At 42.7% G+C, this 26,489-nt stretch overlaps 1 protein-coding gene across 1 annotated transcript in view; it reads left to right on the top strand.

The window, feature by feature from the left end:
* PLCXD2 (phosphatidylinositol specific phospholipase C X domain containing 2) overlaps positions 1-26,489 on the top strand; it is a 43,401-nt gene that overhangs the window by 10,221 nt on the left and 6,691 nt on the right. The window contains exons 2-3 of the mRNA XM_060009879.1: positions 19,117-19,577; positions 24,888-25,129. Coding sequence (XP_059865862.1) covers positions 19,117-19,577; positions 24,888-25,129 — 703 coding nt within the window. The remainder of the gene's footprint in view (positions 1-19,116; positions 19,578-24,887; positions 25,130-26,489) is intronic.

A 26,489-nucleotide genomic window follows, 5' to 3' on the forward strand; every position in this document is an offset into this window, starting at 1 on the left:
AAAAGGAAAGGTTGTTAAAATATGATTATCCCAGAACTGAGAAGGCTCATCAGAGGATGACCAAGTGCCCTTTGTGAGGTGTTATTTTACCAAAGATGATGCCATCTGTTCAGAGACAGAGCAGGGTGATAATTAGCAAACTAGAGGAGGAATTTCTTATTAATGAATTACCTATACAGTGTCTTATTTGGGTATTAGCATCTGTTGGACATTTAAGGAAGAGAAAGTCTTTCAAAGAAAAATAGATCCCCAACTATATAAAATGCCTCCCATACATGGGATTGAAAACCCTTTGACTGACATAAATCCTAGGCTGTTGGGGCTGATTTAGAGACTGTCTAGGGCAATGAATTACCTTGATGCCCTGCAGAGTTCTTGGGAGGCTTGACTTCCCATTGAGCCCCGCAAGGACACCTCTAGGCCAGAAGTGGGACTGTCTGGACAGGCCTTTAACCAGAGAAGCTCTACTTGCACTTGTTTTTATATATAAAGACTTCATTTGACAACATTCCAGGTCTGAAAGCATCCTGAGAACCTCTGATTTACTTCAGTTTTCTCTAGCTCATCTAGCCAGCTGGGCTTGACCAGGACCAGCTCTCCGGATTCCCAGGCTGATGTCTGTCCTCAGACAGTGGGATGCCCCTTGGCTTCTCAGAACATGAAAAATATGTTGATCAACATCCTCTGCTTCCAAATGTTCTGCCTTGCTTCAAAACACAGTTGCTTTGTTGCACTGTGAATAATTATGAATTAAATAGGCAACTGATTAAAAATTATATTGGCCACATGGCCCTCTCAGATTTTGCTGACAGTATAATGGCTATAATTCATACTCTGCCACATGCCCCATGGAAAATAATCAAGTATGATGGGTCAAGTTTATCCCGTTGGCTTGGCAAGCTTTAAAGATATTATTCTTTGGTTTGGAAAACTGCTAAGCAGTCCCCTGATCTTGAACCTTGGATCCATGTTGGCCATATTTTATATAGCCTAAAGATGCCTCAGCCTTTCTGCACTTGTCCATATGGAGTCAAGTTCTCTACAAATGCTGATTTTTCCCAAGGACCTAATTTAGGTGCGTGAGATGGGAAGCCCCAAGGAGATGTTATTAAAAGATAATTTACATGGGCTTAAGTTGGAGGAAATCTACTCTCTAGGACTTTTCCTTTTAAATTGTTCAATGCAGCATTTTATTCTAGCTGCTCCTTTAGTCATTCTTTCTGGTTTATTTTTGTCCTCTGTGTTTTCCAACACATCCCTCTTCATCGACCCAGATAACTCAAGCTAGAAGGACAAATAGAGATAAATGGAACTGGGGATGTACAGGTGCTGGGGGAGAGAAGGTGCAGAGAGTGAACTTTGCCTATCTAAAGAAGATGAATGGACCAAAGAGAAGTTTGGGAAAGGATCAGGAGACCTAGGCTCATCTGCCCTAAGCAACGCTCTAAACAGCTGTACGTTTAAGTGAGCATGCTTGCACTTATTCTATATACATGTATTCAGTGCATACTGTATGCCAGAAACTTACTAAATATGGAGATATGGGCATGAATTAGACATGATCCCACCCTCAAAATCTCACAGTCAGCTGTCAGGGACAGACATGGAGATAATTACCACCAGTGTTCCGAGCAGCACAGGGCAAAGAGCAGATAAATCTGCTTGAGTCACGTGAGCTCACAGACAAATGATTATGACCTGAGTCACATACAAGTAATTAAAATGGAAAGGCAAGGGACAATGAGATTGTTCCCAAGGACTCTAAGGGTTTTTTGTGGTTTTTTTAAACAAATCTTTTGCTATATTCAATAACCATAAGGCCCAATTCTCATACATATTTTTACAAATAAGTGTCTTCTTAGCTCAGGCCATAGAGATATTTTAATATGCACAATTACAATCTGTTGAGATCAAATTTATTGCAATATTCATAGAGATTAAATACCTGAGTCATAATATGATATGCTTTTCTACAAAAGCTGCCCTAAACATCTTCAGCCTTTAAGGACATGTTTGTTTTTATGCCTATTCTTAATATTTTTTTATCTTATATCTATCTTTAAGTTTTATTCACATTGGAGGCAGTATAAAGAAGTAGTTCTGGGCTTCCCCGGTGGCGCAGTGGTTGAGAGTCCGCCTGCCGATGCAGGGGACACGGGTTCGTGCCCCGGTCCGGGAAGATCCCACATGCCGTGGAGTGGCTGGGCCCGTGAGCCATGGCCTCTGAGCCTGTGCGTCCAGAGCCTGTGCTCCGCAACAGGAGAGGCTACAAACAGTGAGAGGCCCACGTACCCCCCCCCCACACACACACACAAAAGAAGTAATTCCGAATATGGGTTCTGTTTTAGTGGCCCTAGGATCAAATCCTAGCTACTAGTTATGTAATCTCAAATAAAAAGTTTAATCCTCTGTCATACAGTTTTCTCATCTGTAAAATGGATATAATTATAGTACTTATTTCACAGGTGCAAAGTAAGAGGAAGCACAGTCCACGAGACCACCCTCACTCTGACACCAGTTGCAAGTTTGGGGGTCCTGAAGGTCACTCTTATGTTTGATAATTTGCTAGAAGGACTGACAGAACTCACTGAAAGCTGCTATACTCAATTGCTATTTATTACAGCTACAATCAACCACATGAAGTGTCCAGGGAAATCCCAAATGTGGAGCTTCCAGTTGCCCTTTACCCTGGAGTTGTGGACAGTGCTGCTGTCCTGGTGTTGATGTGTGATGATAGGCACAAAGTATTGCTAATCCGGGAAGCTAGCCCGACCCTTGGTGTCCAGAGTCTTTATTGAGGGTCCAAATGGCTGATCTCAGCATCCAGCCCCCCAGAGGTCAAGCCTGTTCCCACATGACTCAAAACCCTCACCATAAATCTCATCCTTAGACTTTTTGATGTGGTCCCAAAGCTCTCAGGTAAACAAAGGTACTCTTATCAGGTAGGGTATTCCAAGGGTTTAAGAGATTACCTCCCAGAGGCCAAGGACAAAGACCAGACCCCTCTTTGGGCAAGGGTAAATTTTTTACTACACAACCGATGTGTTGAATTAAGTAAGATGATGGTTACAATGGGCTTAGAATTTTGCCTAGTACAAAACAAGCATATATTGGATATATATCTATTATTATTAGCAATCCTTTTTGATCCTACAGCATCATACTAGGTAACTATAGGAAATCTTAAAAAAAATTAACAAGGTGTAGTTTATAATCTTGGAGGAGAGATACTAAGTTTCAAGTAAAACCAACAAAAGCAGAATGAGGTTGAGTATCACAGTAAAGGAGCGAGCAAACTGCCAGGGACCAGTGGAAGGGAGAGGTTACTTCCAGGCAGGGGTTAGGGGACAGCTGCTCTGGGAGGGCACCTGAGCGGCACTGAGGGATGGGGGTTCCGAAAAGGGGGGAGGACATTCCAGACAGAGGGAACCACATGAATAAAATCAGAGATGGGAAAGCAAGGGCCGCTTCGGGGAACAGAGAAGGGCTGCCATGGCCTACTGTAGAAGCAACAGGAGGAAGAAATGGGAAAGCACTGGACAGACAGACTGAGAGAGCTTTTCAACGTGCTGTTGAGCACTTGAGGCCTTATCTCATAGACTCTGGGGAACCAGTGACAATCAATATAAGGCCTAAAGAACACCCTGGAAGAGAATAGGCTGTCTCTTTTCATATCTCCAGTCTTTGAAACATGCTCCTTCCTCAACCGTATCACTCACCCTCCCAATACCGCCCACTTCACTTGGCCAATTACAATTCATCCTGCAAGAAACAGCTCAAGAACTACTTCTGTGCACACCTCCATAATGAAACACGTTATATGCCATCAGGACCTGTTTTCCGCTATACACAACTGTATTTTGTCATCTCTGTATACTCAGTGTCTGTATACTTGTAGAGTGGTTCAAAGGAAAAAAGGGAGAGAGCGAGAGAGGGGAGAGACATGAAATCTTGAAATATCTACAAAGAATTTAAAGAGCAGATATTTCTAGTTAATTTAAAGAGAAAGTGGGACATACAGAGAGAGTGAGTAATAGTGCCTAGAGTAAGACAAAATCTTATAACTGCATGGCAGAGTCTTCTCAAGGTATCCCAAGGCTTTAGTAGTAATAGTAATAATAATAATGATGATAATAGGCAGAAGACGAGCTTACTTATACAACACTTATAAAGCACTCGCTAGGCGCCGGATATGCTCTGCTTGATTTATGTGAACCCAGTTAATCTCTGCAACTCAGTGATGTAAGTACTAACATTATCTCCATTTTACAAATGAAGAAATTGAGGGACACAGTAGATAAGCAAATTGCAACAGAAATCCTGATAACAATCCTAGGATTGTAAAAACTTCATCTTGCCAAATTCATTTAATTGCATCTGAATAGAGTTGGAGACTGACCTAGTGTTGGGCTGTAACTTCAGTTCCTTGTGTTGGTTGGAATAAAGAGCAGTGTTCTTTTCATCTGAGGCATATGTTTCCACGCCAGGCCCCTAATGCCTGAGCGCCCATGAGGATGGTTGTGTTTGAAGGACTGCCTGCTAACCTGTTCCAGCTGAACAAGCCACTTTTATTTTTCAAGACCAAACGTCTAGGAGGCTTTTTATTGACTGAGAACAAAAGCAGCCCAGTGGTTTAAGTGGATTGTGTAGTAATGGCCCAGCAAGCCTCCAGCAGGGAAGACGTCTTTCTGCCTCTCCGAGGTGGAAAGACCAGCAGAGGCTTTTAGCAGGCATGTGCTTGTCAGAACACTCCACTTCGGGGGTGGGTGTGTTTTCCTTCTCCTTCCCCTGCTGTGTGTAATGTACAAATTTCCTTTAAACCCATCGTTTGGTGTAATTTACGCTGCTACTTGTTAGATTTTCCCTGTTCCTTTTCCCTTTCCCCTCAGAGCTCCTGGCCTAGTCCTCCATTACCAGGAAAGAGAAAAACCCTTCTTGTTTTGAGGGGATCTCGCTGAGGAGCTTCCCTGGATCTCAGACATTCAGCAGTTTGTCAAATGAATCTTAAAGTAACCCTTCTCTGTGAAAACTTTCAACCCAAGCTAGGTGATTAGGAAGGTGTTTTTTTTCAAAGTCCCCACAATAAATTCCATAGAAATGTCCCACAAAGCAATGAAATGCCAGTCATTCTGGAGTGAAGGGAACTGTCACCTAAATGCTAGACGAGAAATGAGCTACTGGCCAATGTGTTCAGTCAGGCATAGTACAGATTCATCACTGGCCAACCTGAGTCAGTGTGACGGGAGAGAATTTCTCCAGCAATTTGACAAAATTCTCAGATGAGCCAAAAGTAAATAAATACCACTGTCAGGCTTGAGAATGATTTGCTTTTTGCAAATATGGTAAGTTAAATCTATAAGCACATATTCATCTTAAGTGTAGCAAGTATGAAAGGAACGTATCTTACTTCTTTGCAGTGATTAATAATCCTTGTTAAAATAGGGTCATATATTCCTTTAATTTGCTGTTAATGAGTTAGAATCCTTGGATTCTTTAGATAGAAGAGACCCTAGAGCTCACTTCACCCCCCTTCCTAAATTTGCAAAGGGAGAAGTTGAGCTACAGTCTGAACCTAAAAGCTGAAGTTCATACAAGTGATCAGAGCAGAACCAGCACTGGGATTCAAGGCTCAGAGCTGTGTTAACCACAAAAAAAAAAAAAAAAAAAAAAATTGTGTCCTCAACTGAAAGAAGGTTAGAGTGCCCTCTTGTGTCCCTACATGGAAATTCTTTATGTCTTCACAAAATTTTAAATCACTTTAATCTCTCCATCAATTTTACTGCATTGGGGTGAAAGGTCAGACATGTAGCTCTGAAGACAAATCCTGTGATCATTATGTTATCGGAAGTAGATGCACAATGCATTTGACCTACTTCATCAGTAAAGACAATAACATCATCCCTAGAGTAGTTTTGTGTGGATTCGGGTCTGGCTGACCTAGGTTTCTGTCCCCGGGCAGCCACTGGCAATCTTGGTAACCCTTGGTAACAGTTGCAAAACCAGCCTGAACCTCTGTCCCCTCATCTGTAAAATACAGATAGTCACTGCCCTGCAGGACTGGCAGAGATCAAATGCAATCATGTAAGTCAGCCCAGCCTGACATTTGGTAAACAATAAACAATAAATTGAAATTATTAGTTATTTTCGGACGTGAGGGATCACCAGCAAGTTCACACAATGAAGGAACTGAAGTGAGAACGCTGTGGAGTGAACAGAATGTCCTTGGGATGCTTTTAGCTCTTGGATGAAGAGGTTTCCATGAGCTCTGGGGGCAGAGGAAGTACATTTTTAAAGGAATAACATGCTAAATATGTGATTCTTCCAAAATAAATTCTTCCTTTAGATGGGGAAGTTTAAACAGAGCTAGGCCTAATGGCTTTCCCACAGATGGAATCTCTTTCAGAGGTAACACCTGGTCTTTGGCACTAAGGGCCCAGCAGTCAAAAAAAAATCTCTGCTCTGAAAGATAAAGTTTGAAAACCGGATCTTGTTTAGGGCATTGGTCCAGTTCTTTAAGCAGTCTTTATTTATTGAGAGGGTAACCATATTAAAATAAGTAAAGAACAGAGGTGAAAAACAATAGCTGGATGAATTCATTCTTTGATTTTCATTTTCCTTAAACTTCTTATTTTATGAAACAAGCTACCTCAGCTTAAGTGTTCCGGCAAAATGCCACTAAATCGAGTCCTTTTGCCCCAGTGAACTTTCAAAGGTTCCCCCCTCCCTCCAGTAATTCTCACAGCCGTCCTTTTCACACATGTGGGAGGGAGATATCATTATGTACAATACAAGGAGACTTGACCTTTAAATGTCAGTGGAAGTGTGGAGTCTGGTGATTGTATCTTTCTTCCACTAGCTCATTGGAGAGTTGAGGAAGACAGTTCAATAGTGTGTAAGCGGGAAGCGGGTAGGGGCGAAAGGAACCCCTCACCTGTGCCCCTCTCTTCGTTTTCACCCAACCAGGGAAAAGGAAAGGAAAGCTTGGATTGGACACTGTCATCCACATACTTATCCTAGATAACACAATCGCTGGGAGGTTTATCGCACCGCAAGAGCAGATTAAAAAAAGGCTGGTCAGTTTGCTCGCCTCGCTCATCCTTTTGGGGAATCTGTTACTTCACATAAGACAAATATAGCACGTGAGGCCGGGGAATTTATTATTGATGGAAAGTTCATCCTCGGGCCCTCGCGTGGTTGCGGAGGAGCAGAGCTGGAACCTCTTGGCGCCGGCAGCGTGCCCCCTGTTCGGCGGCGCATGCGCACGCGGCAGTGCCATAGCCGTAGACCGCCGCTGGCCGCGCTGTGCTCCCTTTGTGGACATCAATCATCAAAGAGTGAAAAGATATCCCCTGACTCATACTTGAAAGTCTCCTATTTGTGTGGATTAACTGAACAATACATTTTGTAGCTGCTGTAGTTACCTCGATAGCATTTGTGAAACAGTTTCTGATGTTCAACTCATTTTCTACTTTACGCTTTTGTCTTTTTACGCATGGTTTTTCTCCTTAGAATGTCCCTAAACATCTCTGTGTCTTGTTTATCGATGCTTATATACTAGCCCTTGTGTTCCAGTTTTGTTTTTTTTTAACATCTTTATTGGAGTATAATTGCTTTACAATGGTGCGTTAGTCTCTGTTTTATAACAAAGTGAATCAGCTGTATATATACATATATCCCCATATCTCCTCCCTCTTGCCTCTCCCTCCCATCCTCCCTATCCCACCCCTCTAGGTGGTCACAAAGCACCGAGCTGATCTCCCTGTGCTATGCGGCTGCTTCCCACTAGCTATCTATTTTACATTTGGTAGTGTATATATGTCCATGCCACTCTCTCACTTCGTCCCAGCTTACCCTTCCTGTGTTCCAGTTTTAACGCCAGCATACCATGAAAAAGATTTTTCATGAAGGAAGTCCATCTCAACCAGAGGGAAGCCTCCTCTTGTACGTTTCCACCTTCCCCTCATCTTTATGTGACACCACTCCGCTCCCAATCGAGGTCTGCCCCTCTGGGCCAGGCACTGGGCAAGTTGAGGCAAGGAGGGACGGTCTGGCAGAGGAGAACCCCCTGGTGTGAGGGGGCCTGAAAACTGGGATGGGCAGGACGTGTGTTTGCTCTAGACAGGTTAATATCATGGCACCCCTCACACTGTCACTTAAAGAATATGTATTCGTGATTTATAGAGAAATGTTGAGGTGAAATTTTACATCTTTGAAAACTCCGCATTAGGTTATCTCCTCTCCCAGTTCTCTCTCCTCAGCCCTGCTGCCCTAGGATTCCCTCCTTCTCTCCCCTTCTCCTCCTGGCCTCTCAAGCTCCCTCCCCTTTCTCGGCAGATCAGTTTAGGTCCTTCCAAGCTTCTGTCTGCAGACTTGCACACCCGCACCCACTGCTTAATACTGCTGCAAGTATGTCAAAAGCCATTAACGCCAGAGATGAATATTTCATTTGTGCCGAGCAAACAAAAGATACCACACTTACCAGGATTCTCTCTGCATGAACTGAAAATGACTTTTTTATCCTTATCACATGTTCATATTTAAGATAAAGAGTTTACTATGTGCCTTAAAGAGATCTCTCTCTCTCTCTCTCTTTTTTTTTTAAACATCCTGCCCATTTTGTAAGGAGTCACTGGTGAAAACCTACATCAACTGGCACCAAGTTTGCAGATTATCCCAGTGATACTTTTACATCCCTTGGTGATGGGTCCCTTCAGCCACCACTGTGATACTGTGCCCCTCAACATAGCTCTCCCTGGAAGCCCACGGTGCTGCCAGAGCTGCTGTCACCAGGCAGGAAGATGCCGGGGAGGGAGAGGAGCTGGTGACAGCCTCTTCGGGAAGTGAGAGCCAAGCAGCAGGGCATTTGGAGTCCAGCTGGACCCATGCTCTCTGAAGGGCCAGAGAGGTGTCCCTGTATATTCCCTGTCACCATTTGAGTCTGAGAGTAGTGGTCTCTCCAAACCTTAGAAGAATATCCTGACTTCTTGTTCAAATGATCTTGAGTGGGAATGTTTTGATTGCCTTAGTTTTAGAACTTTTGAAAAAAAATTTTTTTAACTTCTTAAAAATCACAGGTTCATTAAAATGCAAACACTTTTAGTGAGACAGTGGGTTTGAGGGCCCAAACCTCACTTTTAAGCTCATCTTCTAAGAAATACTTTTGAAAGATTTCTTAGAAATTATATGAAGATAGAATCTTCTGGGCTCTGTGTAAATCAAGGCATAAAATCCTCTTATTTTTTCAGAAAAATTCAACCCTTTAAAATGGATTAATACATCACCAGGCTATCTCCCAGAACTCTCCAAGGTGGATGGATAGTATGAGGAAGAGCTGTTGTTCAGCTAGACCTCTCAGTTTCTGCTCCCAACTCCACCTGAGGGCTGTTCTCTCTTCTTTTCCTCCTTTGGAGATGGGAGAACATTACTGTCTTTCTTTGGCTTGAACACTTATCTTTTCTCTCTCTTTATAAAGCCTGATACTGCTCTCTCTTCTGCTGTATGCACTGACCATCATTTGATCTAGTTGACCCTTTATTCCAGCCCAGACACCTTCTGGTTATCTGAATGACCTAGCTTCATTAAGATAGAGTGTAAGCAAGATTTTTGGTCTTTTGTGTTTGGGCATCTTTAATATCCTCTCACTGTAGTTTTTGCAGCAAAGATCTTATTCATTTTCCCAGAATAATTTTTTGCTATGTATATTTTACATGAATTTAGAAAAATAAATTGGACATTCAGTACCATTTTAGGCAGCATCAGCTCCACTGGGTAACTGGCAAAACGGCTGCACCTGTTTTCTTGCAAGCTGCCTGCATTATTCTGGCCTCACCTGGTATGGTATAGGCTAATAATCAGAGATAGAGTATGAAATTACAAATCATATGACCTAAAGTTCAAACTGAGATAAAATAAACAAGCCCTAACTGAACACTTTGACTATTCCTAACAGAAAATGCATGCACATTCAGTATATGTTTTAAGACCTAGCCTGCAATGAGCCAGACCATCTTAATTTTGACAGCAGTAGTATGATGAAGTGCTGATAAAAATCTGGAGTTTAGATGGCTCTTTTAAAAATAAGCTCAAAATAATAATTGTCTTTAAAAGAAATTTTGCAGAATGATGATTATGTCTATTAGAACATCTTTATTTTTATTAGTAAAAATACTTCTGTGAAATAGTGAATTTTTTTCAATCCTTTTAAATATACTTTTCCAAGTAAATGAAGCATGTTTTTTTTTCCTTCTGAATATAAGTTTTACCTGGATTTCATTTCAGACGGACCACTCTAGTGTCAACATATACGCATCAACGTGCACACAAATGCTTTGGCGACTGAGAGACATTAGTTCCAAACACCTCTATAGGTATCCCTACTATGAAGTTTTGCTATTTAAACATTTGCTATAACAACTTATAATAAGATTTGTTTTACCTGGAATTCACTTCCTGAATGAAAAATATCTCATAGCAAATTCACACGTGTGGGCTAGCAAAAACATTCAAGTTGCAGGTACATCCAGGCCAGGAGATGGAGAAATGTGTCACACCCATGGCCCAGCTGCTCTCTCAATAGGCCCAATTGTACATTAGTGCTCTCAACTTGCCACATTACTGAGTAGAAATGTCGTCTAAGAAAGCGAAAAGGCTTTGAATAAAATCCGTGAACCCAAGAGGCCTGAAAAGTCCATACTTGCAAAGAAAAAACAAAGTGATAAAGAATGTTGAGGGAGATGATCTGACATAAAGCGGTCATGCTCACGTCCTTAAGAACTGTGCACTAGTATTTTAAATGTGCAAGAAATACAGAAAAAAACTTCTGAAAGTATGACTTCGGAATACTGAAGAAAGCTTCAGGAAGACTCTGGTGTTTGGTGTTTTAATGCTTTCTATTATAGAAAGATTTGTTGTGGATGGTTATATAAGTGTTTGAGTGTTTTACTGGTATTTATGAAAACTGATAGGGTTTTTTGAAGAGTTGGGGAAGTATTACTGTTTCTTTCCATTTCAAATAATGGATTATAGGTTTTCCTTCTCCAAAAATCAGATATCCAACATGCCTTTAGCGATAGATTGGATTTGGTTTTTTTGTGTTTGTTTTTCTATAGAAATCACTTGTGGATGTCTAATTCTATGATGTTAAAAGTAAAAAGTTCAAGAATATCCTTGGAACTTTCTCTCCCATATTTTCAAATTGCGTCGTAGTCACTGAATTTATTTATTCCTGTTATTGACACAGGAGCAGACTAGAGATTGTTTATAATTATACTTTTAGTGCCAATTTATACTTAGCCTACATAATACTGTGATTTTAATTTATTCCTTTTGATGTTAATTCTGGATGAAACCGAAAATAAATCCCTTAAGCTGCAAACTTCCTTTTTCTCAGTTAACTGCCACAGCAGATCCCTGAATATGAATGTTTAATGAGGTTTCACAACATTATTTAAAAACTAGAATTATTTGTTTCTCAGGTTGTGTCATTCAAGTAGAAGATAACACAAATTCCTTAATAATGAAATAATACTAATAATATGTTTGAGTTCATTCTGTTGGCCAAGGACTCTTCTGAATGCTTACCTAAGCGAATCACTTAACCTTCACCACAAACCATTGATGTTGGTACTATTGTTGTCCCCTGTTGACAGGTGAGAAACTGAGGCACCGCATTTCAGTCACTTAGCTAGTAAGCAGCGCAGCCAGGAGTATGTATCTAGGTAGCCTGGCACCAGATGCCATGCTCTTAACCATTGTGGGAACTCTCCATGTAGCTTATCCGGAGCTACAGTGTTTCATCAAGCCAGGGCTCAGGACTTACCATTGGTAAATCTCTTCTTGCTAAACTGGCATCTTGTACACTACAACTCTGGGTCCTTCAGGGCTATGTAGGTGGAGAAATGACTTGCTGGGCCTGGAGAAGCCTGGTAGGAATATTTAAAAATTAACTGGCTCTCAACCCGTTAGTGTTCTAGGGGCAGGGGATGAGAACAGAACCCTCCAATACCGACTCACCTTATGGATGGCGTCCAGTGGGAAACAGTCACTGGTGGCATTGACAGACATGCCAGTTAAGGATAAAAGAGGTGCAGGGTCAGAGATCCAACCCAGACACGTCAGCTGTCCATTTGGCTACCAGGGAGCTCAGTCTGGAGTGATATTTCTCAGCCTTTTTTCCTCTGTGGCCAAACTAAGGAGTCTTTTTAGCTATTTCTATGCCACTCCTTCTCACTATCCCCACCCCCGCAGTGATGAAATTTTAATACCACAGATACACTGTATGGTATATCTGTTTAGGTACTCTCTTTATACCTTGAACATAAAAAGAGTAAGATTTTTTCATTCCCCCAAGAACCAATTTTTTGTTCCCTTGGGGCGGAGTCACCCAGTTGAGAATACGTGGCCTAGAGGCACCGATACATTGAATGGTGTGAGTAAACACAGGGTGGGAGGGTGGCCTTCAGTGAACAGACTTGGAGGGGTTAATGGGCTTCAAGGTTAAAGGGCCAACCAAGGGCAGGGTGGTACCTGAGGGAAGTGAGGAGAAGAGATTTTCTTAAATCTATGAGGTCAGGCGTTCTTTTTTTAAAAAAAATAATTTTATTTAATATTGGAGCAGAGTTGATTTACAATGTTGTGTTAGTTTCAGGTGTACAGCAAAGTGATTCAGTTATACATATACATGTTTCTATTCTTTATCAAATCCTTTTCCCAGTTAGGTTATCACAGAATATTGAGCGACTTCGTTTCTTTATGTTCTCTCTTATCCCTGAAACAGAGATACAAATTGACCTTTAAATGAAAGTTTTGAAACCCCTGGATGGAATTAATTGCCCCTACTTTCTGGCATGTATTTCTGTTAAACCACTGGTTGCAGGATGGGGTTTGGGTCTCCTCTGCTAGGCAGCGAGTCCCGAGGAGGATTCCAGCCTCCTCCTGTATGTAGCATCGGGCCTAGCACTGTGCCTGTCACACTGTGCTGTCAGTGGACATTTCCAGGGATACAGGGTTTTCCTTGGGAGGCTGTTTCCCTCAAGTCCTGCTTTGACAAGTGGAGGTCAGGCGTTCTTTGACCTGGGTCACCATCCCCACCTCCCCGGATGCCACCCAGAGGTGTGATAAAGAAGATTTTCTCTTTCTAACATTCTTCACTTAACTCTTGTCTCATTCTTCCCTCGTGGCTCTACGTATAGTCACCTCATAATCTGAAATGCCATTGTGTTGTGATGACGTGTATCACTTCAGGGTGTGTGATTTGAATTCTCTTAGTTTTATTTAGAGACCAGCTTCCCAAGAAGCTTGCTTTAAACTCTTTTTAATTGAGTTCAGAAAAATGGCTACTGTTCCAAATTGCGAGAAATGGATAATGAAAGTGCCTTAACTAAAAACTGTTGTGTGCTCACGTGAGGTCTCCTAACTCCCAAATAGCAAACCTAAGAAAGAGTCAAGCAGCAATTGGCGTTCCAGATAAGGAGCCAACTGGCTGTCCCCAGTCCTCACAAAGCGGCTCATTTTCTCCTGCTTGGTCCCTTCGATTATCTTGTAACCTAACGCTGCCTAGGAGGAAATACCCCTAACACTGGATAGACATCCTGCTAACCTTTTCTCATTCAAATATCTCTTTCCTTGTGATTTTGCTGCCTCAGTGACTTGATTCTGAACTCTGTGACCCAGTGCACGTCTGAAATGCTCTAATTAAACTTAAAGATCCTCATCTAATTACTTACTAGAAGGCATGATAAAGAAGCAAGGCGCCCCAATATTTTTCTTCTCTACAAAGAAGTGGTGATTATTCAGCTGGTCAAAGAGCAGGAGGCATTCCTAGAACACAAAGGATGGTAAAGAGAGCTTCTACCCAGATATGGGAAAGGCAGTGCACCAGATTATTATTTGAAGATTTGAAAGTAGTAGAAGACCAACCAGAGAAATTGATCCCCGGAAGTCAGAGAGCTTGTCAGCAAAGGATCATCTTACATTTATGGCAGTGAATGTCAAGCCTGGGTGTCTGATAGAATCACCAGGCGAGCTTTTCAAGTTTTTTATTCTCAACTCCCACTCCAGAGAGATTCTGACTCCATGGGTCTTGGGTGGGATCTTGGGCACTGGTGTTTTTTAAAAGCTCCCCCAGGGGATTCTGATGTGCATTCAAGGTTGAGAATTACTGCTTTAGATTACAAAATGCTTTCGCATACATTATCCAGGGTTTTGTATACATAAAGAGAGGAAATAGAGACATTTTAATGCCTTTTGATTGTATAAAGAAACAGGAAGAGACAAGAGTGGTAATTGTGAAAATGAAAGGATTGCAGAAAAAAACAGTTTTCAAAAATTGGAAGAGGGCTTCCCTGGTGGCGCAGTGGTTGAGAGTCCACCTGCCGATGCAGGGGACACGGGTTCGTGCCCCGGTCCGGGAAGATCCCACATGCCGCGGAGCGGCTGGGCCCGTGAGCCATGGCCGCTGAGCCTGCGCGTCCGGAGCCTGTGCTCCGCAACGGGAGAGGCCACAACAGTGAGAGGCCCGCGTACCGCAAAAAAAAAAAAAAAAAAAATTGGAGGAAAAAAACCTTACCTTTGTAGGGCTAAAATTAGGGATGATATCAATCCATGGAGTGTAGAACATTAAGGAGAGGCCTGTATGTCCATATTTCCTGCTCTGTATGGAATATTCTTGAGATGACAACAAAAGTTCCCTAGCCAGAAAAGTCTGAAAATAGTCATCCAATATTTGATGACTATTATTTTCTAAAACCTTATTTAGTCCACTCTATAAAAGAGAAATATTAGAGAAGTAGAGCATTTGTTATTAGGCAAAAAGTTTGTTAAAAAATATCACGTTAATATTTCCATGTGCATTCTGGGGTTGTGCACACAATCTGCATGTAGAGACAGATGAGTGCCTCAACGGTGATCCTTACAGCTTCTGGATGGTTATAATGAATAATTCTGCAGGTAAAAGTGGCAAGTAACAACCTTGGTTGTAGCTAAAGGGTGAAGTGGAGCCAACTCTGGGCTCTCAGATTAGGGGGAATAGAAGTCAAGTCACAAGGAGGCAGAAGAAAGTAAGTTGTGATCAGAAAGTAGGATATTGCATTTTGTGATTTTAGAAGTGGGCGATGACAAAGCTTAGGCTGTGACCAAGAGAGTGAGTGACAGCTACTGTCAACAAAGTAGAGGCTAAGCTATCATCTCCATGTCAACCAATAAGATGGAGATGGAGAGGAACAGTGCTTCTGGCACAGGAAAGAAAATCTTCCAGACCCTAAGTATTTAAGATAAGGAATTTCAGTTAATCACCCCTTCTTCCCTCTAGTTTCCAGCTAACAGAGAATGACTTATAATAACAATAACAATAGTTCAGCACTTAGTATGTATAGCATTGTTCCAGGCACTTTGCATGCATTCCAATGTTCACAACAGTTTTTGTGACAATCGATACTATCATGCCCATTTTACAGATTATAAAACTGAGACATAGGGTAGGCAGCTTGCCCAATATGGGTTATAAACGCTGGTAGACAGAGTTGGGGTAAGAGAATATTTTATGGAAGCTGTCAGCAAAAGTAAGTGCATAGAGTCCAGGAAGGGGCCTGGTGAGGGATGAGACTGAAATAATACATTGGAGCGGTATTGAGGAGAGTCCTAAACCCCAGTGTCCAGAGTTTGAACCTGATCTGTATCTTGAGATGATTGACTTTCCAATATGAACAAATTGGAGAGAGGCTGGACTGAAAGGACAAGTTAGGGTTGTTTTGGTCCTGATTAAAGGACTGGTAATGAGGAGGGTGGCAGGTGAAGGTTAAAGGAAGAGACATGTTTGATGTCTGTTGTAAAAGTCAAATGCAAAGATTTAGTACCTGGTTGGATGAAGTGGGTGAGGGAGAGGGAAGAATTTAATTAGAATCCGAGGTTTCAAGTCTGAGTAACTGAGCAGAACTTCAAGAGAGGCACTTTGTAGGGGTGAGAGGGACAGCATGAGTAGCTGGACTTTGAAAATCTGTAATTTGTTGTGTCAGCAGGCAGGCGTGGATGGAAGACCACAGGAGAAGTTGGAAACATAAATTTGGAACTTAGAAGAGTCTGAGCTAGAAATGAAACTTTTGGTGTCGTCTGCATAATGGTGCTGTGGTAAAAACTTGGGAAGTGGATGAAATCTCTGAGGGTGGGAGAAGGAAGGAATAAAGACCCTTGGAAAACGTTTAAACTGGGGAACAAGAAGGAGGGAGAGGAGCCAGCAAAGGAGGCCAAAGGAGAGAGGTAACAGGATAGGAACACCCAAAAGTGTGCATCGTGGATCACAAGGGAATGGAAGGTTCCAGAAAAGGGCTGACTTAGCAGACCCTCAGAGAAGCTAAGAAGAATAAAGCCACTTGGAGTTGTTGATTCCAAGGTTATAAGGATCAAAAGTAGCAATAGAAGGATAGGAGGTGGCCTCCAACTGGAAGGAGGGAGTAGATCAGGGGAGACAAAGGCCACACGACTGGCCTCTTTTTCAAGAATTCAACAACTGGGAAGAAAGAGAAGATAGTCACTTGAAGGGGTAAGGCGTGTAATGGAAAGTGCTTTGTTTTGTTCTTAAGATAAAGAGGACCACTTAAATCTATTTTAGACAGTGATAAAAGGGCCATGGAGAGGATGAGTGAAGATGCACAGGCGCTCCCAGGCAGTAGCAGCAAAAACACTTCCCGTGGCAGAAATCACAGCAGGGTGAGGTTCTAAACTATTTTCTAACCTTATCATAAAACAAGCCAGAACTCATGGAGCAGAGATCCCTACCAACTCCACACAGCAGTTCTCTTCGAGAACAAGGCAAGGACCAATGGAGCAGGGGTTTTTCCACCTCTTCTGGGGGAAATGTGTGAATTTAACCCATACATCCCAGGGCAGAGGGGGAGAAGTAGCCCTAAAGACAATCTTTAAAGAGTGAAATAACTTCTTTCAGGTGTAGGGAGAAGAGGAAACTTTGATAATAAATCTGGAGTGCAAAATATTAGGATTTTCTTTTTATAAGTATTATTTGCACATTGTATAACTTGTAAATATTCTGGTGAGGGTTGGGGCATTTTTATCCAGTTTTTTGAAAAAGAAATAGTTAAATGCACTTAAGTACCTGAATGTTATTCCCTCACTCTATGTGAGTGAGGCCAAACACTTCCTGGAAAAAAGTAAGTAGAAAGGCAAAAGTATTGACAGTGGTTAATGAGTGAGTGCTGGCTTTGACTGCTGGAGGCCTCGGTAGGACAACTGCTGTAAACCAGTCAGCAAATGGCCTGTTCCCTTGTCCTGTCTCTTCCTATCAAGGGGACGGAAGTGGGCAGTGCTGGGCACCCAGAATGGAAAAGGGAGGAAAGAGAGAAAGAGGGACTCCCGGTTCCCAGGGAACGTGCACACCCTCCCTCTTCTGTGGGATGGGCTGGGTACCCTGTGTATTCAGAAATGGTCCCTGGGGGCCCATCGCTGTCACAGTGCCGCAGAATCCTCAGACACAGAGAAAAGCCTCAGAGGTTGTTAGCATATCTCCCTCTGGACATGAAACTGGACTCAGCACCAACAAGAGAATACCAGAGAGGATTTGCTCTCCTCCATGCTTGGATAATGCCTATTCCCTGATACCCAAAGAAGAATTAAGTATTATGCGGAACTCACACTATATTACACACTCAATCCCGAACAGCTGGGCTGCTGATAAAATCTAAAAAGAAGAGAGAACTGGCTGTTCTCCATCTATACATAATGTATTCGTAATAAATCTCTTGATGAGGAGGTATGAAGATCTCCTATTTCTGTGCAGCCCAAGGAAGCAGAACATTCGGCAAGTATCCAGTGAGTCTTATTAGCAGAGACAACCAGTATGGAAGCTCCAGGGGGACTTGCCCCACATTTCTATTAGTAACGGCAATTTTTTTTTTTTACCTTAAATATGCTAGTAATTCTCTTGCTGGCAAAATTCATTTTGCCTAAGGATTGATAACTATGCTTTTTCTTAATAGTTACTGAATACCCTCCATGTTGTAGAGACTACATAAAAATAAAGCATCGCTTGCCACCTTTTTTTTTTTTTTGCTTTATTTCTGAGAGGATAGAACAGTAAAGCCATTCCCAGAATGATTTATTTTCAAGAAAATGGAAATAATAAAACATGAAACAGTAGAGTTGTGTAAAATCCTATATTATGTATGAAATGCCTACTCTACAATTTAGTAAAAAGGATAACTGGTGACAGTCAAGAGTATTCTATATGAATATAAGAATTTTGATTCTGGTGTGGGTGGTAGTGATTAAGAACAAGGTTGGTAGTGTCAGAACATGACACTTTCCTCCTAGGTTTTGCTTGCAAAGTGCAGCCGCCTGTGTGGAGCCCCCCAGGGTCAGGGCCAGTCACCAAGCCAACCAAATAATAATGGTTGACACCAGATAGAAACCAATGACAAAACAAAAGATATTTGTTAAAGATAATTTTTACTTAAGTTACTGCTGAAGTATTTTCTCACTATAGTTAGAAATGTGTCTCTCGTGGTCACTTAGACTTTATAACAATAAGATCATCTCAGTGTCTAGGAGGATCCCTACCCTCTTTAAGGAAGAGAAATACAACATGCATTTGATCATTTAATAGCAGATTTGGCTTATTCAAAAAGAGGGACGTGGGCTTCTCTGGTGGCGCAGTGGTGAGAGTCCGCCTGCCGATGCAGGGGACATGGGTTCGTGCCCCGGTCTGGGAAGATCCCACGTGCCGCGGAGCAACTGGGCCCGTGAGCCATGGCCGCTGAGCCTGCGCGTCCGGAGCCTGTGCTCCGCAACGGGAGAGGCCATAACAGTGAGAGGCCCGCGTACCGCAAAAAAAGAAAAAAAAAAGGTATTTATTAATTAATCAATACCTTATACCAGCAATGTATGAAATTATAGTTTTACCGCAGGCTTGACAAGCTGCTAATAAGACTATGTTACTCTTATTTGTGTTTATTTCATCCCTAGCAAGCTTGAAAATTTTTGCAAGTATTTGTTCACAATATTCTGCATGTGTGCTTGGTTCTAAATTTTTGTTGTTGTTTTCTTATCAATTGGATTATCTGTCCCAGCTCCAGTCTCAACCCCTCTCCTCACATTTATTGCTTCGTATAGGCTCCCATGATTCATTCAGTTACTGGGTAGACGAAAAGTCCCCAGTGGGGCCTGACCAAACCCCAGCTATCAAACGCCTCGCCAGGATCTCCTTGGTAAAGAAGCTCATGAAGAAATGGTCTGTGACTCAGAACCTGACATTCCGAGAACAGCTGGACGCTGGGATCCGCTACTTCGACCTGCGTGTGTCTTCCAAGCCAGGGGATGCCGACCAGGAAATCTACTTCATTCACGGGCTTTTTGGCATCAGGGTCTGGGATGGGCTGATGGAGATTGACTCGTTCCTCACACAGCACCCCCAAGAGATTGTCTTCCTGGATTTCAACCACTTCTATGCCATGGACGAGGCCCATCACAAACGCCTGATTCTCCGGATCCAGGAGGCCTTTGGGAACAAGCTGTGCTCAGCCTGCAGTGTGGAGAGTATGACGCTCCAGACGCTGTGGGAGAAGAAGAGCCAGGTAGGAGGGAACAGAGATTAGCTTCCAAGGGCAACAACGGAACTCTTTCTGCTTTTTCTGTGTCACCAGCTCTAAGGCAGCTCACTCCAGGGCTCTTGGGTCAGAAGGCATAGATTGTTTGGGATGATAAAGATCTGCACACCAGTTCATGGGCTCTAAGACGACTCCAAGGGCTCCCCTGGGCACAGCTGAACTGGGATTAACTTGTTTGGCAATGGCCTGGCCAGAACCAGCCCAAGGCAGAGTTGTGAAATAGGACCAGTTGGCCATTACCATTTTTCTGTCTCCCATTGTATCTGTTTTCACACTCCTAGTTCCCCTTAGGGATCATCTGTCCCATCCTGTCTTCAACTCAATATCAGATAATCCCTGCCAAATATTGTTTGATAGCATTAGCTGACAAAGGCACGTGAAGTGATTCGTCTCAGAGGTGTTAGTTAACATTTTGAAAGGCCATCTCCACAGAGTTTGGGTCAGCGGGGAAGACAGTTAAGGAAGGAAGAACCCGCAAAGAGATCAAGGCTAGAGGAGCATCCCTAAGTTGAGAAGAGCCCCAAACCCAGACCCAGGAAGGACAGACTCAGGAAAAGGAGCGCGGGCCTCAGATATATTCTGTTCTGGTCCCAGAGGATGGTGGGTAGTGAGAGAGGAGAGCTTCAGGAATGGTCAGCCTCCAATTTAGACTCTCTTTAAAAAAGAAAAAGCAAAAAAGTACCTTTCATTCACAGTTGCTCCCTTACTCATAGATGCATTAACCAAAGCATCTTAAAGAGGCAGTGATTTTTGAACTGAGGGAAGAGCTTTTAATTAGAAAGCAATTAAAGATTATTCCTTTGCAAATGTATGGTGAACACTAAGTACGTGGCGAGCTCCATTCTAAGCACTTGGGATAAATCAGTAAATAAAACAAAGATCCTTGCCCTAATGGAGATTTCATTCAGGTGGACAGAGATAGATCATAGATAATAAACATGATAAATACATTATAGAGAATGTTAGAAGGTAATAAGCAATGGAAAAAGAAAGCCAGGCACAGTAAGGGGGAACCGGGGATCTATGGGTTGGAGGGTTGGTCACAGTTTTAAATGTGTTGATCAGGGTAGCCCTCATTGAAAAGATGACATTTGAGGGAGTGAATCTATTGGGGGAAGATCTTTCCCAGCAGAGGAACCAGTCAGAGCAGAGCCCCAAAGCAGGAGGGTCCCTGACATGGTTGAGGAAAAGCAGGGGCCACGGGACTGGAGAGCAGAGCAGCGGACGAGGTCAGAGAGATAATGGTTGATCAGGGGGCCCTTGAAGGCACTGAAAGGACTTGGTTTTTACTCTGAGTGAGGAAGGTTCTGGGAGGGTTCTGAGCACAGGGTGTTGTGGCCTGACTTAAGTTTTGATGGTATCCCTCTGGTTACTAGGAAGAGCCCTGGAAAGACAGAAGGGAAGTACAGAAACCAGTGAGGAGAGTAGTGGGAAGTGGTCAGATTTGGAATCCACCAGAAGTTAGACCTAATAGCGTTTCCTAACTGTTGGGATGTGAGGATTCCAGGATGACTCCCAGGCTCGGCCTGAGTAAACACCAGGAAACAACCAGGGAAACACCAGGTGGTTTTGCACACCCGTGAAAGTGCTGAAGGTCTTTGAATCTACGAAGACTAATGAGTTAACTCTTAGTATCTGTTAAGTTTTATCTAAGCTATTTTTCTTCACTAAAACTTTTGTAAGTGATATTTTGCCAAATATTTATCACACCTCTCCCCTAAACCTAAGTTTATATCTATTCAGACTCGCAGGTCAAATTTGGAGAGATTTGGGCTTCCCTGGTGGCGCAGTGGTTGGGAGTCTGCCTGCCGATGCAGGGGACACGGGTTCGTGCCCCGGTCCGGGAGGATCCCACATGCCGCGGAGCGGCTGGGCCCGTGAGCCATGGCCGCTGGGCCTGCGCGTCTGGAACCTGTGCTCTGCAACAGGAGAGGCCACAACAGTGAGAGGCCCGCGTACCGCAAAAAAAAAAAAAAAAATTTGGACAGATTTTTCCCCAGTGGAATCTCTCTCTTACAATGCTAAATAATACTAGTAACAAGAGCAATAACACACTTATTGAGCCTTTACAGTGTACTAAGTACAGGGATTAACTCATTTAATCCTCTCAACAACACTATGACATAGGCTGTCATTATTATCCTCATTTTACAGATGAGAAAACTGAGTCAGGGAGCAGTTAAGCACCTTGCCCAAGAGAACATTGTCAGTGAGCCACAAGGGCCAGGACTCAGTCACAGGCTGTTGGGCTCTACGAGTTCCCACAGCCTTCAATGCTCTCCCAGGGCTGTTCACACATCTTGGTGATCTTCACAACTAGTGTCATAGACGATGCTAATAAAAACACTTTCTCCTTATTCAAGAGCCCTATTATCAGAAGGTCTCAGAGGGTTAGCAGAATGGGAGACAGGGAAGATCCGTGAGAGGGCTTTTGAATACGAGGATTCAGGTAAGGTTAAATTTGAGTCCAGCTAAATTTATAAACAGGTATCTGTTATAGTTTTGTAATTTTATGCACAGATAGTATTCTGGATGGGCTGCCACATTGCATACTAAATCATTTAGAAGTTTGCAAGAGAAACAGGTAATTTCAGGAATAATGAATCATGTGGACAGTGAATTTCTAGCAGAACAGTAAAGATCTGTTACAGTTTTTAAGTATGGGCTAATCTGTGTCATTCAACAACCAATACCCCTAAAATTATGAAGGAAAGAGACTGTGATGATGTGTCAGAAAAAGGGAGCATGTCATCAATTTGAATTCCAGGATTTCCCTGCTCCCCTTCCTTTCCCAGAGGTTTCCCTGCTAAACCTCTTCTTAAAAGCTAAAGAGATCTCCAACAGAGCTCTCAATCATCTGCCCCCTGCTGGGCCAGTGCCATACTGGTGGTTAAACTTTAAATATTCATTATATAATGAACTGCCTTGCATGTAACCCCCAGAGTCTTTTATTACTTCAGTTTGATAGAAAAAAGTGTACCACCATTCAGTCACATTTCATGTACTCAACATGCAGTTATATCACAGCTCACAGGTATGTATGGGTATATTAGCGGTTATGAGTTTTGAGGGTACCGTGAATTGGAAGATTTCATCTACAACTTGGCAGTATTTAGAATCTTAATGAGAAGGTAAGAATATGTGCTGCTAGTGAACTATAAGACAACTGATAACATACAATTACAAGGCAAAACTGCCTCAAACGTGCTGTATGAAAAAAAGGGTTTTGTAATCCATCAATTGAAAACTAGTACGTAGTATAAATCTGCATCCCAGGGGCCCCTGTAAAAGAATGATCAAAATAAGAAGAGGTCAATTAAAGAATAATTCTTAAAGGAAATGAGATTTTAAATCTGAGTCTCGAGAGAAAACCTGCATATGAATTGCTGAGCTGGAGGGAAGAATATCTCAGACAGAAAATACAGCAGAGCGAGGTCGGGAGTCAGATGCAAAACACAGGCCCTGGGCAAGACTTACTGCCCCCCAGAATTCTGTAGAATGAGGGCTGGTTTGCTAAGCCAAGCTCCCACCGTAAACAGAAATTCCCCCTATAACCTTTAGGATCAGATTACTTGAGAAGGCTCTTGAGGAAAGCCATAAAGCCCCTTTTGTAGAATGTGTCCTTTTTGCTCGTTCTCCAAGACTGAGTGAAGAACAGCGCTTTCCTTCATCCCCTGACCCTCTGCTCAGGGGCCAGGCAGCATGGGAAATGGTCTGACAGGCCCTGTCGAAGGATCCCACAGCCTCCCGCCTCGCCCACAGTCCATCTCACAGCACAGCTTTTCACACTTACAGATGCTGGAGACCCCAGCCTTCCAAACTAGCCAGTTACAACGCCAGCAGGAAATCTTCCCCAATCTCCCAGGCAACCTGCTTACGATGAGCCTGTGATTAACCTCATTAACCCATGTGTTTACCACCAACATCATTAGCAGGCAGTCAGACATTACTCAAAGCCATTAAAAGCAGCAAGAACAACTAGCCTGTTCAGTGCTTTGAGCCTGGTGCTCCCTAGCTCTAGGCCTTTAGGAGCAGTTAGGCTAAACGCACCCCGGAAACAAGACACACATTCAGAGCTCTTGCCCTTGGGTGCCAGGAGAATTATGCTGTCAGCCCAGCTATTCGAGGATTGCGGTCCACGGAGTGTAAATACACACAATGGACATTCCTCCAGGGAAGAATCGCTGGTACCCGGGAGGAGAAAAAACATAGTACTTCTGGAAACCTAAGCATCAGAGCTCTGAATTGGGACAATCGAAATAACAATTCCCTGTCTCTCTGCTGCCTTCAGAAACTAATTAATGCCGTGGATGTGGCTTGCTAATTATTTGCAAAATCACTACCATCCTGAGAGGTCCCACTGGAGACCCATCCGGTACTCGAAGTCTTCCCTGCCTCACACAGCTCACTCCCTCCCTCTCCCGGGAAGGGCAGTTTCATTCAGAGTCAGCACGCGCAACTGAAAACCTACATCCTCCCAAATTCAGTTCAGTGTATTGAGCTCAACCCAAGAGCTAAGGGTCAATTTCGTGAGCATAGGAGTCGTAACTTATAGACAGGACTAACCGCTGAGGTTCTCCACCTGGGGTCCAGAGGTTCCCAAGGGGAGTGGGTTAGGGTAGAATTTAAGAAGTCTGTGAATTTGGATGGGAAAAGCACTACATACTGGCTTTTAACCTCTAACTGAAAATCCGTATAACCACTGATTATGTGTGAGCAGTCACCCATGGCAGTGTCGGCAGTGTTGGCAACTCCCTATGACTTTGTCCCCACAGAAACCACAGATATTCATTTAGTGCAGATATCTTGAAATATTGTGTATACTCATCATTTACTCAAAATTATGGAACTTATTAGACTTAAAACAAAATATTTTTAATGAGTTTATTATGAAGTGCATACATTAATTAATTTATTACAGATTTACTTATTATGTTGATAGCTATATTTCCATCTCATTGATTTTCTTTGTAATCCTATCTATTTTATTTTAGACATTCATTTAAAACCATCTGAGAAGGGGTTCAGGAGTTTACCATACTTCCAAAGGTGTTCATGACCCCCAAAACGTTAAAAACTTCAAGTCAGGCATATAGCAAGTGCTTAAATCTTTGCTTATTAATTTTTCTAAAAAAATATGTATATAAACATTTTTGAATTTCCACGTGTGTTTGTATTTGTGCGCCTTTCCTCCTAGCAATCCATCAGTATGAAGCCGGGAGTTAACACTCAGCTTGTTCACGAACTGCCCTCCTTTATTTGTTCTGAACGTTTCAGGTTCTCATCTTCTATCACTGTCCCTTCTACAAGCAATACCCCTTCCTATGGCCTGGAAAGAAGATCCCCGCGCCCTGGGCAAATACCACAAGTGTGCGCAAGCTCATCCTCTTCTTGGAGACCACGCTGAGTGAGCGCTCTCCCCACGGATCCTTCCATGTGTCTCAAGCGATCCTCACGCCCAGAGTGAAGACCATCGCCCGGGGCCTGGTTGGCGGCCTCAAGAACACGCTGGTCCATAGGTAAGAATTTGCTTCCTTTTCACAAGTGAGGGTTAAAAAAAAAAGTTTTTATCTTGATTCTCTTCTGAATAAACAGCAAACAGCAGTAAAACCATATACCTTGAAGATTTAAAATAACAAAACAAAACCCCAAAAACCTTATATTTGAAAAAGTTGTGTACTTGAGGTGTCTTGCATTAACCGTGGCCAAAGGATCTCTAAACACTCTGTTAAAATGTACATATTATAACATAAATACCCTCTACATTTCAATATGGAGACAAAGCACTTTCGGCCACCACCAGTCCGTTCACGTCTGGCTGGAGATGCCATCATGTTCCTGCCCCTGCCCTCGAAGCTGGCCCAAGCACTCACTCTCTTAAGAAGCATTAAATGAGACTGCTGTGCCAGGCAGTAGGGATTCAGAGATGACCCTCCCAGGATTTAGGATGTCCTTTCTCCCTTCCTTAGTGACAGTGAGTCCTAAGAAGCAGCTCAGGATACCACCTACCATGCCATAGCTTCAGATACTTTCTCGGAGCAGAACTGATCCTGACTGTACAATTAGGCAGGAGAAGCTCCAGAAACGTTGTGTTAGATGATGTTCGTTATCCTGGGCACCAATAAATGATAGGGGTCGTCAAGAAAAAGGATGGCTTGTGTCTATGTACATGTATGTGTGTATGCCTATGCCTGTGTATAAAGGGAATGTTATAAATACATTTGGCTAATAGGGCATCCCTCACAATCCAAGCTCAGGAAACCAGTATGTTTGGATAACAAGGGATATTTACGAGAATCACTTTGGTTCCTGAGTTCCAGGTGCTGAGCACCAGAGTTCAGATAATGAAAGATTCATCAAAAAATGTGTCCCTGTCTATTTGGATAGTTTGGATATGACTTCTGATAACAGGTGTTCACCTGGCAGGAGTTTGGATGACGACCTGAGAGCTTCTGATTGTGCTGGCCGTGAACAGAACCAGAAACCTCTTTCTGTGTGGCTCTACTAAGTCTTCACCGAATTACCTGTGCTTAACTTGGGAAAGAGAGTTTCATAAACCAAGACCAGAATCATGAACTTTCCTTTTTATAGTACATGCTCATATATCCATACCATTTCCTCATGCCTTTGGTAAATTTGTAGATTAACATTATTTATTTATTTATTTATTCAGCGATGAACAGGAGCTAGGTCCAAAGACACAAGATGAATAATCTAGTCATTGCCCCCACAGACGTACATTCTATTGGGAAAAATAAACATGTAAATTTCTATGTAACACTGTGAAAATCACTATAATAAAGTCTGTGCAGAGAGCTGTACTTGTAAGGAAGAGGAAGTCTTTAAAAATAAGGATGTGTTATATCTGTATAGTGTATT

The sequence above is a fragment of the Delphinus delphis genome, chromosome 4 (genome assembly GCF_949987515.2).
Source record: "Delphinus delphis chromosome 4, mDelDel1.2, whole genome shotgun sequence".
NCBI classification, from domain to species: Eukaryota; Metazoa; Chordata; class Mammalia; order Artiodactyla; family Delphinidae; genus Delphinus; species Delphinus delphis.